We start from the raw sequence: 14442 nt of genomic DNA, 5'->3' as shown, positions 1-14442 counted from the left end.
CTCACATAAAAGTAAATATAAGAAAGAAATCTCTTAAACAGTGGGGCACGGACGTTGTCTCTTCACCTTGCTGTAATTGGTCTCTGCCTACATGAGGGGAAAAGGCTCTCTTCCCATTGCCACCCCACTTCACCAGTCTCTATCATCTGGCAGACAGAACAGAAGCTGGGACTCCATGACAGACCCTTAGGCCAGCATCAAAAGGGCCCAGAAACACTGCACCCTCTTTCCACATCGCCTCGGGCCCAAATCCTTGCCTCCTCATAGAAGAAGTTCAGATAGGACATCCTTGGATCGCCTCTAAAATAGCAACCATGACACCTGTCAATCAATCATTATCCCACGGATTTTGAGTGTTGGCTAAGTGCCACGGGCTGTTCAACCACTTGTAAGTGGGTGGAATCTGCTCCTAGGGTGCTTACATCAAACAGGTTCACATAGCTCTCACTGTGTGGAAATCAGAGGCAGCGGGCTAGCTGGGAGGGGCCCGTGAGGCCCTGCACCAAAACCACAAAACCAACCCCCCTAATACAACAACAGACCAAGAAAACCAAAACAGGAGGAGGGGACATCTGGGGAGAGGATGTGTGTGGAAGTGAGAGGTAGTGAGGGCGAGGGTAGGCAAAATACAGTATATACTTGTATGGAGGTGTAAACATCCATCCGTTAGGAAGAAGGAAAGAAAAAGAAACGCTAACTATCCTTAGACACAGGATTAGCAGCCCTAGAGTTTTTGCTTCTCCTGCAGGAGTGGCTCCTGCTGGGGCTCTGGCTCAGTTTCAGAACATAGGGCACTGGTGCCTGCAGCCTTGGGTGCCATTGCTGGCGACCCCTGAGTTCCCTTCCTTGCCTTGGGTGAATGCATGCCACACGCTGCAAAGCGGGACGTGACCACTGCAACTACACCTGTCAGTCAGTGTACACCGAGTCAGACGACATGGCTGCCCCAGATTGGACGTCTGCCCTAGAATCGGGCGCCCTGCTTCAAGTTACAGATCCTCAAACTCTGCGATAACAAATGTCAGTCAGGTTATTAGTGACTGTGTGACAAGGATTTGGTTTCCCAAAGATGTCAACATCCTAGTCTCTGGGGACGACATGCTGTATGACACGGCAGCTCTGCATGTGCACTTGCGTGTGCCCCTACGTGTAATCGGCTAACCTTGAGATGGGTAGAGAAACCCAGGTTACCCACACAAGCCTTAGAGATTACATGGACCTAAAGTGTGAAAGATTAAGGCCAGCGAGAGACCTGAAGGTCTGCGAGAAGCAAACCATGCAGGGATGCAGGCGGGTGCAGAGGCGAGGAAGTGATTCTCCATCAGTCCCCAGTAGGGCTGCAGGTACCTGTACTCTGACCCTGACATCTCTAAGTCACTCCAGCATTAGCCTGTGGTAATTTGATCCAATAGCCCTGTGCTGGAGTCCTCTCAGTTTTAAACTGGGGACTTAGTGCCACCTGTGCATGGGCACAGTGAAGGGAATGACAGAGCACTCCAAGAGGGTTCCTGGCACCGGAAGTCAGCAAACAGATTAGGTGTCATTATGCAAATGAGACCTCTGGCTGGTAGTAATAACGACGGGGATAGAGTACGCTCCCTAGTGCTCTGTCTGCATCATGTCTGGGCACGGCTTGCGTGCCTGGTGTGTGTGGAGGTGCGAAGAGGGCGTTGGGTCCCCTGCAACTGCAGTTATGGACAGTTGTGAGCTGCCTCGTCCTCTGCAGAACTTACTGTCGCCGTTGGTGAGCACCCCATTCTGTTCGCTGCTGGCCAGTGCATCTGTGGTCAGGCTGGTCGCTGAATGGCTGAACATCTCCTTGTCGGAAGGCTGAAAAATCCAAACACATCTTTTGGTAAGAATCTGCTGGGCACCAGAGGACACTATGAAAATCAAAGCAGCCAAAGAAATGCCAAAGTCCACTGCCTAAATCAGGTAAAACAAGAATGCTTTAAGCTGAACCCCTTGGATGGCTAGTCACACTCAAGTGGGGACCGTTCTCACCAATGGAGAATGGCTGTGCTTTCCTGAGGGCGGTTCTGGACTCTCAGCACTGGGAGTGTCGCAAGGCTTGGGGCAGTGCGTCTCGCCTGGTGGTTACAGGTGGGCCACAGGTCCACTGTGTTTCCCTAGCTCACGGGAAAAGCAGACCACAGATCACTGTGTGGGTCAGAACAGAGCTAGGCAGGGACCAGCCCTGAAACACAGGGGCTGCCAAGCAAACTACAAAGTATGGCTGCTGTCTCCTGATAGGAAGAGGCTTAAACCTGCTCAACACAGCACTTGATGTCGTACATTTCTGAGTCTATTTCAGAGCTCTAAAATGACCATCTACTGAGTAACTGCTTTGCAAACCTTTCCTACTCTCATTGTTTGCTCCTTCGCTGGATGGTGCGGTGGGGACTGCCTGGAACAGCATGACAGGTAGAGCTCTCACAGGGGCAGGCAGAAACTAGCTGCTTCCGGATGTATTTCCTCTAATATGTTGGACTCCATCCTTTTCACTTTCATGGCTTCTGCTGCCCAAGACACAACATGGGTTTCAGGATATCACAGGGGAACTGGTGTGACCTGTACAGAAGCCTTGGGTTGTTGGCTTCACAAACTTGCTGACTCTGATGGGGAATCAAACAATAACAGACGATGAGCAGCCCTTGATGTGCGGCGATGCCCGAGTGTTTGGGAAGGCTGCCCTTTCGGCCAACACTGCTCCCATCTGCTGATAGGAAATGGTGGCTGCTGGTTTGCCAGGACCCTGGGATACAGAGGCTAATATTGGAGAAATAGTGTCCTTAAGGGACAGAAATAGGGACCAAGGGAACGCTTCCTGTATAACAACATGTCACAGCCAAACTTCTATAATCTCTGTTTGAATGGCCATTTCTCACCTTAGCTCCTGTGAGAAACAAGTCAGCAAACTGTGGGTGATCTAGGGAACTCTGGTGCTACGTGGGCAGCTGTGTGCAGGCCTCACAGGCACTGTCAGCACACAATTCTGCCCTCGAGCAGAATAACAGGGACAGAAGGTCAAGAGCGATGGTGTTCACCCTGGCACCCATATCAGAGTGACCTGGCAAACTAGGTCCCAGCCCTGAACACTGGTTTCACACAGAACACAGGTGGAACTGCCAGGTCTGGCCATACCCAAGAACCCCTGTTGTAGGAGGAAGTGAGGCCCAAGTTCAGCCACCACTTCCTGTCCACCTGACTGGGGAAGGTGGGAGCTGAAGAAAGACAGGGCCCCATCCATCCACCTCCCCTCACATCACACCAGCAATCACGGAAGAGAATGGAGACATGGGAACAAGAAGTGGAGACAACATAAGCAGTGAAAACAGGCTGAGAATATCAGTCAGGGCAGGAGAGATGCCGAGGGCCAGGGCAGCTGTGATGGGTGATGATGGTGGTCTCTGATAAAGGAAGAGAGAGCCCTGGGGTCCAGAAGGAGCCTGGAATCCTGGTAGCTTCCTGTCTGCTTGGGCTACAGGCACATTGGAAAGTGGGGGTTCAGGCAGCCATGTGCTCTGAATATGCCTGAGGGGTGCAAATAACTCTGAGGGCCCTCAGAGTTTAATGCATACATGCTTCCTGGCTCTGAGCAGGAAGTACCTTCCCTCCTAGAACTGCCCTGGAGTTCAGAGGAGACTCAGCACAGTCCTGCAGACATAGCTACTGAGACTGCTGCCTCATACGGGGCACAACACAAGACAGAGGCTGGTCCTCACCCTGGCGATGGATCGCTCCCTGAGACTGTTGGGTCCATGATGATCCCATCAAACGTCGAGGATGGGCTAATGTACCAGGGCCAAGCTATGATGTGGGCCCCAGGCCCTGATGAAGGGCTGCAGTTCCACCCAAATGTATGTCAAAATCGCAGTCCCCGGTGCCACAGACTAACCTTATCTGGAAGCAGGGCCATTTCAGATGGCACTAGTCAAGTCACAGGGTAAATCTGCTATCTTTATGAAAGCGGGGGGCTCGGCCCTCAGGACATGCACTCAGAGGGGGACAGGTGACATGAGGGGTAGAGGAGAAGGCTGGGGGAAGGCGACAGGAAGGACTGAGTGCACTTGCGACCAATCTAACTCTGGAAGGAGCTCAGCACCGAGTGCGGGAGAAACAAGCACTCCTATTTGAGTCATCCAGTTGTTCCTGTGACTGCCCTTCCAGACCAGGCTGGAGGCCCGTAGCAATCTTTCAGGCAGTCCAGCGACTGCTTTCACTTCAGAGCTTCCCCGAACACCGACCGGTCAAGCCGGGCTCCCAGCAGTCCATACAGAAAGCCACAGCTAATCTCCATTTATGTCCACATGCCAGCTTCAGTGGCGTCGAAAGCCAGCAGCAGCGTCATGCCTGGAGAGGTGTACGTGGACAGACAGACAGACACTGCGGCTTACCACATTCATCAGGCTCTCATGGTCTCCACTATGCTGCCGTGGCTTCTTGTCTCTGAAACGGAGAAGAAAACACCATTCTGGTGTCAAATGTGCCCTTAAAGTGAAGCAGACACCATGTTCCCCTAGCCTAACGTTCCTCAGCAGAAAAAGTCCTAACCAGCAGCAAAGGCTGTGTCCCTTTCTGGCGCACAGAGGGTCAAGTTCACAGCAGGAGGACAGCAGGCTGCAAGCAGGAGCTGTCTGTGCCTAGAATGCTCGGATGACAGACAACGCCTTTTCTCATCGTCTCCCTTAGGAGTCTGTGAGTCACGTGCGTGTGGAAAGGGGTGAGAGAACATACAGGAGACACTACTTTGGCACACCAGCAAGGTGACATGTCTCAGGATGAGTCATATGTACTTCCAGTCTATGGAAACGTCTGTTGAGTAAAAATAGAAACGTCTTTTACACCGAACAGTCTAAAGAAAGCCATTGGTTGTAAAGATGACATTTCTATTTGTGTTGAGGAGAGGGTGACTCCTAGCGGGCAAATGAGTCATTACAACAGCAGAATCTTCAAGCTCCTGGAGGCTTGTCCCGTCCTCAAATGCCTGGGTCCACACTTGGCAGGGATTAGGAGAGGCTGCATAAGGCCAGAGAGTCTGGCTTTCTCTTCTTGACAGATTTTAGGGTGGGTTCCATATCAGAATTTTAAATATCATTAACTTTCTTCCCATGTTGGAGCTGGCTAAGCTGGTCCCCACTGACTCCCGGCAACACCAGAAGGCTGCACACCCTGTACCATCTCTGATTGTTCTGAGCAACCAGTCTTAGTTACAAAGAACTCTGCTTCTCCCTGAGCGAAAGGAGACAAGTGTAATGTTTAAAAAGAAAACAGGCGTCTGCACTCAGTGAGTCTCTCCTGTAGGAAAAACAAACCTGTTCCTTCATAAAGGGCAGTTCAGCACACACAGGTTAATAATACATGAGCTCTCCCAAGCCACACAACAGCGACCATCCTCAGTAACTGCCCATGGTGGCAACAGGATGTAGTACCTCACACTTAGATTTCAATATGCCCACGGCCAGAAAAGGACAGCACCCAAAGACTGCTCAAAGAGCGGCAAGAATTCATTCCAGACGTTTAAAACAGGAGGGCTCTTTGCTTTGCTCTCCAGGAAGGTCCATAAGGATTTTCAAGAACGTCCTTTGTAAGCAACCCATGAACACAGAGGGCCAGGGAGGCTTTGAACACTGAGACTCCACTGGGCACAGGAAAACAACAGGTTTAGGCTCCGGAACATGCATGTTTGTTCTAACCTGTCACAACTGGAGCACAGAAGGATGAGGAAGGTGATGAGGAAGAACATGGCCACCGCAGCCAGACTTCCCCACAGCACCATCTGCATCTGCATCTGCCCGCTGCTCAGGGCGCTTCCTGCAGGTCCCATGGTGGGAGCTGGGGTGACCAGCAGGTGGGCTCGGTTCTTCACAGGAGATCACATGGGTCTAGAGGGCTTCCCTCCTGCAGAGAGAACAACACGTTTAGGATCCCTTCCCTGGAGAGGCTGAGCCTTCTCAGTGTCAAGATCCCAAACCAGAAAGATCCCCAAGTCTGAGTTTTTTGAGTGCTGACACGATGCCACACCAGAAACTTCTATTTGCAACATCGAAATGCAGGTATGCTGAGACCGTATAAAATGACCTTCTGTTTGTGTTTGAAGAAACTACAAAATACACATGAATGGCATGGTCAGACCTGCGTCTTTTCTCCAGGATAGCTACCTCTATTTCAGAGTCTGAAAGGTCTCTAACAGCACTTCAAGTGAGAAGCGCACAGCCTCCCTGTCAGGAGAAAGGCTTCGCAGCAGTCAGGGTGATGTGGGCAGAAGGTAGGCGAGCCTGGAACCTGGCTCTCTTCAAGTCTGTGGTCTGATGTTTGATTTCCTCACGTGGGATTTAACTGGGACTGCGCCAGCGTAAAACAGAACATCTGAAGCAATGGGTAGTTTATCATCATGGGGATGGACTTATTTCAAGGGAACTTCTTCAACTCTTCAACCAAGATTTCAGGCACCCCAAAGCAAGGAAACATGCTTATTAGGATTACTATGCCTCAGGCAGGGCAGTATGAAATGTTTACTATGCATGGATATGTATGTAATAATAACCAACTTTGAATTTTTAATTAATTTTTATTTATCTGGGCGTGTGTGTGTGTATGTGTGTGTGTGTGTGTGTGTGTGTGTGTGTGTTCATACACATGTATGTGCTCCATGGGACAACTGTGGAGGTCACAAGACAGCTTACAAGAGTCGGTTCTTTCTTTTCTTTTCTTTCTTTCTTTTTTTTTTTTTTTTCGGAGCTGTGGACCGAACCCAGGGCCTTGCGCTTGCTAGGCAAGCGCTCTACCACTGAGCTAAATCCCCAACCCCGAGTCGGTTCTTTCTTCTACCCCGTGGGTCCTGGGGAAAGAACTCAGGTTGTCAGGAGTGGTGGTGAGTATCTATACATCTCAGCCACCTCACTGGTTTCCAAGACACATTTTTTTCAAGAACGCTATTTTCATCCCCCTAGCTCCTCAAGCCCGTTTTTCCTTAGAGCTCCGTCAGTGTGATTGATTAAATAGTGTCTGCCTATACACCCCAGACTGCTGTCCACTCAGGGTGTGGCTTTACTTTCAAGGAAGAGTTTTCACTGAGCTGATATTGGATACCCAGCAAATTTATTTTCAGAGGAAAGGCTTGTGCTAAGGACACTCCCTCAGCAGAAAGCAAGATCGAAATATGAAGAACCATAGAGGAGGCATAAGACCTGTACTCAGAGTTCCCAGGGATGCCGCCAGATGCTCCTGCATTTACTGCTCCACCACCCACGGGGAGCACTGTTCACCTCCACTTTAAAGATCAGGAAGTTGGAGCCAAGCTGGGAAAGAACTTGGTCCATGTTCTCACCATAGAGAAAACTCTGCTCTGCTTGAACCACCAATGCTTACCCACTACTCTGTTCCCACCATAATGCTGACCCACCACTCTGTTCCCAACATAATGCTGACCCACCACTCTGTTCCCAACATAATGCTGACCCACCACTCTGTTCCCACCATAATGCTGACCCACTACTCTGTTCCCAACATAATGCTGACCCACCACTCTGTTCCCACCATAATGCTGACCCACCACTCTGTTCCCACCATAATGCTGAACCACCACTCTGTTCCCAACATAATGCTAACCCACCACTCTGTTCCCACCATAATGCTTCTGACAGTGCCAGGCTATTGCTCATTCTTTGTTATTTTGTAATTTGTAAATATTGTTAAACATTTCAGCATTAGAGACAGGCTGAGAACAGAGGAGCACACAAGGCCAATACATAACTTCTGGGTTAGGATGATGAATCATAACTGAATTTTTCTCGCAGAAAGACACAAATTTTTACATTCTCACTTGAGTCAGTGATATTACCGTAGGAACATGTGGCCAACGAGAGGCTGCACATGCTGGCACCTCTAGGGTGTCTTAGTGACAAACCAGAGTGTAACCAAAATAGATACATCGAAGCCATTTCGACAAAGGCAGATTGTTCTAGTGTACATTTCCCTGAAAGTTCAAGGATGAAGGAGAGTACATAGCTGAGGTACAGTACAACCGAGGAAACCCTATTTCCGTGTCTGCGGATGCGCGTGAATACCCTTCTAACAGTTTATAATGCGCTGGGGTTTCTTCAGTGACATGAAACTTTTCTCTGGTCATGTATTATGTCTGCAAACAGGGCAGGATGAGGGTAACACACAGACAAACTGCTTGTGCGTGAACAAAATAACCACCACGTTCCAGGAGACAATTCACTTTAAACGGGGCCTACCAGACTGCTATGCTGAGGTGATAGATTTCTAAAATACACACAAGAGAGCATTTAAACCACAGAGACCTCTGAGGTGACTTGTATTATGTTATATTAGTGTAGCTGCAGATCATGAAATACTTTTGGAAGCAGACAGAGGGTCCATCTCTTGTACACACCACAGTTTTGTTTCTTCATTCATGTACCTGATTGATCAATGCTGTTTATAAAGAGCAAACTCCTGTATGAGAGCTGGCTGTAGGGTTGTTCAGAGGCAGAGCAAGTCCTCATTACTTCGTGGCTGAACATCTCTCATATCTCCTCTAATATAGTGAAGTACATGGGGTACCAGCCTAGTAGGACAGCTCAGGGAGGGAGGACGAAAGGGAATCATTACAAGCTACTGAATAAAAGTTGGAGCATCTGGAGCGTGTGTCAAACGTTCCGGCTTACCCCTTTCAATTATAACATCACGAAAAGTCACTGAAAGAAATGCTCGCCAGTCCTTGCCCTGTACAAAAGTCTCTCGATGACAAGAGTGATTGTCTGGGACCACTTTCTGGGGAGCCAGGGTAAAAACCTCAGTCTCAGCCACAGACAGCTTCCTCCCCAGTGGCCTCTACTGCTACTTGACTGGAGGACTGAGGCTACAGCAGGGGTCTGGCAGAGGCATGAGACAAAAGAGTAGCAGCGGTGGCCCTCTACTAGGTCCCTGGAGGAGCATGGCATCAAGGATGTGCATGGGTGTGTGTGGTGTCAGGGTACGTGGTACCATCACACCTCTGACCTCTGGAGTGTGGATTACTCCTGTTTTAGAGATCTTATACTCTTTTTCTTTCTCCATCTCTTTCTGGATCTGCCCCCCAAATTCTGCCACCAACTCCTCCCCCAGATATTGCCTTGAATTTTCCCAGGCTCCTTTACAACTGAAACGTGCTTCCTGCTGCTCCCTGAGCACATGTATAGATGCGTGGTCTCCCCTGTAGGTGGAGATGCAATGCACCCTCCCTGTGAATGCACCCCCTTCACGTGTACAGTGTGATGCAATGCACCCTCCCTGTGAGAATGAATGCACTCTCTTCATGCGTATAGTGTGACTTTTGTGCTCTGTGCCCTCTTGGCAGGGTGGGGGTGCGGTCCTTGTGGAAAGGGCATGTTATAGTTCTAGAAAAGTCTCACTGAGAATAACTGATTTTGGAGGTCAGACGTTGTAGCACATGCCTTTAATCTCAGCACTTGGGAGGCCAGCCTGGTCTACAGAGTGAGTCCCATGACAGACAGGAATATAAAGATAATCCTGTCACAAACAAACAAACAAACAAACAAACAAACAAGCAAGCAAAACAAAGAAAAAATTCTTACCAAAACCAAAGAACAGCTAACTTTGGATTGCACTCATAAGTATTTTTTAATTAAAAATTAAAACAATATTTATTCTTCTCTCCTTCATCCTGACCAGTTTCCCCTCTCTCCTCTCCTCCCAGTCCCTTCCCTCCCCACCCACTCCTCCTTTTCCCTTCAGACAAGGGCAGATTTCCCATCCGATATCAACTAAACATGCATATGAAAGTTGCAGTAATATTTTGCATAAACCCTTACATCAAGGCTGGATGAGCTGACCCAGTAGGAGGAAAAGGGTCCCAAAAGCAGGCGAAAGAGTCAGAGACAGCCCCTGCCCCTACTGTTAGGAGCCCCACAAGAAGACCAGGCTACACAACCATAACATAAGTGCAGAGGTCCGAGGTCAGACCCATGCAGGCTCCCTGATTGTCAGCTGATGCTCTGTGAGCCCCATGAGCCCAGGTTAGTTGATTCTGTGGGTTTTCTTAGGTGTCCATGACCTCTCCAGCTCCGTCCTTACCCTCTTCCGCAGGATTGCTAGGGGCCCCACAGGCTGTCTGGCTGTAGGTCTCTGCATCTGTCTCCATCTGCTGCCGCCGAAGGCTCTCTGAGGAGGACCCTAGGCTCCTGTCTATGAGCACGGAAGAATATCTTCAGGGATCACGGCACTGACTTTATTTTTTGAGAGGCTGTGATGTTTGGTTCTATCCTAAGTTTCTGGGCTATCTAGCTTCTGGTTCCTGGCCCTCTGGAAGTGTCAGGGGTGGGCTCCCACTCGTGGCATGGATCTCAAGCTGGACCAGTCACTGGTTGGCCACTCCTACAATTTCTCTTGTGTTCCCTTTACTCTAGGGACAGGGCAGATTGTAAGTCCAACGTTTTGTGGCTGGGTTGGTGTCCCAACTCCTTCACTGGAAATCTTGGGTCACAGAGATGGCTGTTTCAGGCCCATTACTAGGAGTCGGTGACTCTTGTAGGTTCCTGGGTTTCTAGCTCAGCCCTGAGATTATTTGACAGGGCAAAGGCCAAGCTGAAGTGCAGAAGGTGGCAGTGTCACACAGCTGGAGAAGAGTGAACAATTGTGCAGAGTCTTTCCGCTCTACACTGTGCTTCATTATTGGAACACTGGCTGATACCAAGTTGTAGACAGCCATGAAATAAAAATACATTGCACTCCCAAAAAAGGGCAGTAGTGTTTCCTGCATCTCTCAAGCATGCCAACTCTGATGACTGTAGGCACACACCTCCTTGACTTAAGAAAGGTGGGTACTTTTTTATGTACCACGTGATAGTTCTTGAACTGGCTAAACAGACAAGGAGGGCCTTGAACTCCTGTTTCTACCACCCCTGCTTTCAGAGTTCTGGGATTACCAAGATAGCTTATTCTGTGCTGAAAACTTCACAATCTATTATCATCCCGGCGAACACACAGATTCTATGATTTCACTGATTAGTAAAGGATTTCCAGCATTAGCAAAACCATTGGCCTTTAATCTTTAAAGCAGGTGCCATTTTGAGCCACAAGGTGGCAGCACAGTTCCAGTTTCAGCCGCAGTGAACAGGCTTGAGCCGCTTGGAGAGACCTGCATAATTGTGGTTGGTCGTGTTTGGTGTTTAATTGTTTTCATCAGCTTGGATTATCAGCCACCCTAGTCAATTCCAACAGGACAGAAAGCAAACACCAGACAAGATGGGCGAAAGGAACAGAGCTATTTCCTACTCTAGTGAACACTGGAAGCAGGTAGGGCTCAGATCACAGACAGCCTTGTAATAACACTCGGATTAGATTATCTAGGGAGGCCAACACTTGCAGCTCCTTTGAAGCAGGTTCAGGGCAGTGATGACAGTTATTACTGTTTCACAGCTGTCCTGCGGACCTGTAATTAAGGATGATAGAAGCCATCTCAGCTTATGACCCATCTCCTGGGGGCAGAGTCACCAGCCCCATGGGAATGGCTCCTGATGGCCAGTACCAGGTATACGACCGTGTGGTGGAAGGGCACATCGTGGGTTACAAATGAACCAGGCAAGTTAACAGTCAGGAGGAGACACATTCTCCGGTGAGTCCCTGCCCTGCATAAAATGATGGGTGTGTGGGCCACAGGAGGAACCTCAGGACAGAACTCTCATGTCCTCTATCCTGACTTCACTTCTGTCACTGTGGTGAGATACCATGATGATGATGATGATGACCACCAACAGCACCAGCACCAGAAGCACAGCACCAGCACCAGTACCAGTACCAGCACTACCAGCACCAGCACCGCAGTACCAGGACCAGTGCCATTACCAGCACCAGCCCCAGCACCAGCGGTTGAGAAGCGCTGGGCAGGGTTTGATTGGCAGGGGAGTGACTTCTTTAACTGCTTTTCCTCATCTTGATTTGGTGTGGATGGGGCGGGGAGGAGGACATGAGGAGGGGTGGCTGGTTATTTCCAGCAGCCTGTGTGGTGCACGCTCATCGGAGCCCTGACATTCTTCATCTGGGTCAAGGTGACATAGCCTCTGATCAGAGGGTGGCAGGGACGAGGCTCTGCTTGCCTCTGGCCATGTGGAACATCTCTGTGAGCGTGCAGTTGGACTTGGGAATCCTTTCTTTTTGCCGCTTGCTTGCGTTCCTGACCTAGATGAGACGGTCTCTGAGGGCAGAGATGAAGTCACCTCTTTCCCTCTAAAACCTTAGCATCTTCATAACCTGAGAAATTATTTTGGTCAGGAGGTTTTCCTGCTGGCTGCCTCTGTGGGAAGACTAGAATGGAGACGCTCAAAGGCAGGTGTGTCTTTCATGGCTCGGGAGAGAAGCTGAAGAGGGCTGACTCACAGCCTCAGAAGCCCGGGATGTCCCGGGGCCAGACCCTCACTCTGGAACCAGCAAAGCAGATCATTCTGGGGACGGCCACATCTCCACCACCCGAGCAGACTCTCAGAGCCAGCGATCCCCATCACCACGCTTCCTGCCTTACCGCCTTTCTATCTCCTCTCACAGGTGACCATTTCCTGGCCCCCTACTTTGAGGAGGCCGGACATTACACTTTTCAAAGGAAAAAGGGTTCTTCACATTCATTCGCAGCCTCATCTATGGTCTCTTCTGACGCTGTCCTGTCCTCCAGTGTTCAGCTTCAAGGCCAGTCTTTGGAACAGTTTTCCTCTTCTTACAGTCCTCCCTCTCTCCAATTTCGTTAAGGCCCCTGTCTTATAAGGAATTTTCCTTATAAGGAACCCCAGAAGGCCTCGGGGTTTCTGAGAAGGCCTTGAGGAAGAAGCTGCTTTCCCCTAGATGCACAGAGCACATGAACTCACAAAGGATGACCAAAATGCAAATGCTTCAATCCTTCTTTAAAAGGGGAACAAGAATACCCTTGGCAGGGAAGAGAGAGGCAAAGATTAAAACAGAGGCAGAAGGAACACCCATTCAGAGCCTGCCCCACATGTGGCCCATACATATACAGCCACCAAACTAGATAAGATGGATGAAGCAAAGAAGTGCAGGCTGACAGGAGCCGGATGTAGATCTCTCCTGAGAGACACAGCCAGAATACAGCAAATACAGAGGCGAATGCCAGCAGCAAACCACTGAACTGAGAACGGGACCCCCGTTGAAGGAATTAGAGAAAGGACTGGAAGAGCTTGAAGGGGCTTGAGACCCCATATGAACAACAATGCCAAGCAACCAGAGCTTCCAGGGACTAAGCCACTACCTAAAGACTATACATGAACTGACCCTGGACTCTGACCTCATAGGAAGCAATGAATAGCCTAGTAAGAGCACCAGTGGAAGGGGAAGCCCTGGGTCCTGCTAAGACTGAACCCCCAGTGAACATAATTGTTGGGGGGAGGGCGGTAATGGGGGGAGGATGGGGAGGGGAACACCCATAAAGATGGGGGAGAGGAAGGGTTGGGATGTTGGTCCGGAAACCAGGAAAGGGAATAACAATCAAAATGTAAATAAGAAATACCCAATTTAATAAAGATGGAAAAAAAAAAAAGAAGCTCTTTTCTCAGCTTTCAGGCTGGCTTTCTATGAGAAGCAGGAGTGATAGAGGTTTGCTTGACAGGCCACTAGGACAGAGCAAGCTGATCCTCCATGTTCTCTGAACATCAGTCCTCTTCCTTTACCCAGGCTTTGCTAGACCCGAGGAGGAAGCTGTACACCAGCTGAGACTCCAGTCTTCAAATATCAGAACCCTAGGTGAGTCTAGACTGCATATCAGCCTCTTACCCTGTGATTAAAAACGGGTTTATATGTAATAATGTGTCCATGTGTGGTTTGTGTCATGGAGGCCCAGGGTGTCAGACGTCCTAGAATGGAGTTACAGGGAGTTGTGGGACACCTGACATGGGTGCTAGGTGAAGCACTGTGCACTCTTGGCCAATGAGCCATCTTTTCAGCCCATCCATATTAGGTTTTATTTAATCCCATGGGCCTTCGTGCCAATGGCTTCGTCAGAGACGGGCTCCCTACTCCACCAGCACCCGGCTACTCTCAGAGGCTGTGTACCCCAGGGCCCTCGTACCTCCAGGCGGGATGGCAGACAGTGAGGCGAGGGAGCTACGGCCGTCATCCCCCGGAGCTTCGATTCCCCATGGCGACTCGTTTGCCCAGCACTCATTCTCATGGCTTGTTAATCACGGGCTGTCATCCGAGGGAGCCAGAGCAGTTTGCAGGTTCACGCAGCAGCCAGGCTGTGATGGATGTGGCGTTCACATGCAGACCACTTCCTGAGCCCAGTGCTGTTCCTGTCACACTCAGCTGAGCATTGCTTCACGCCCCCTTTATTTGGCTTCTGAGGCTCACTGACTCAGCCTTTGTTTTCATAGTAGTACAGGACAACAAGAAGAAACTTCCGCTTCTTTATTTTGAAAAATGAACTCTCGTACA

General features: G+C 49.7%; 1 protein-coding gene across 2 annotated transcripts in view; it reads right to left on the bottom strand.

The window, feature by feature from the left end:
* Positions 1–14442, bottom strand: part of Pag1 (phosphoprotein membrane anchor with glycosphingolipid microdomains 1) — a 141805-nt gene that overhangs the window by 13820 nt on the left and 113543 nt on the right. For both annotated transcript variants that reach the window (NM_001439413.1, NM_022253.2), the window contains 3 exons: positions 5697–5901; positions 4398–4449; positions 1734–1830 (listed from right to left, as the gene is read on the bottom strand). In NM_001439413.1, the coding sequence (NP_001426342.1) occupies positions 1734–1830; positions 4398–4449; positions 5697–5827 (280 nt within the window). In that variant the 5' untranslated portion in view covers positions 5828–5901. The remainder of the gene's footprint in view (positions 1–1733; positions 1831–4397; positions 4450–5696; positions 5902–14442) is intronic.

This window comes from Rattus norvegicus, chromosome 2 (genome assembly GCF_021556685.1).
Source record: "Rattus norvegicus strain SHRSP/BbbUtx chromosome 2, alternate assembly SHRSP_T2T, whole genome shotgun sequence".
In the NCBI taxonomy this organism is placed as follows: domain Eukaryota; kingdom Metazoa; phylum Chordata; class Mammalia; order Rodentia; family Muridae; genus Rattus; species Rattus norvegicus.
The sequence above is the reverse complement of the archived record's forward strand: the minus strand, read 5'-3'. Positions and strand labels throughout refer to the sequence as shown.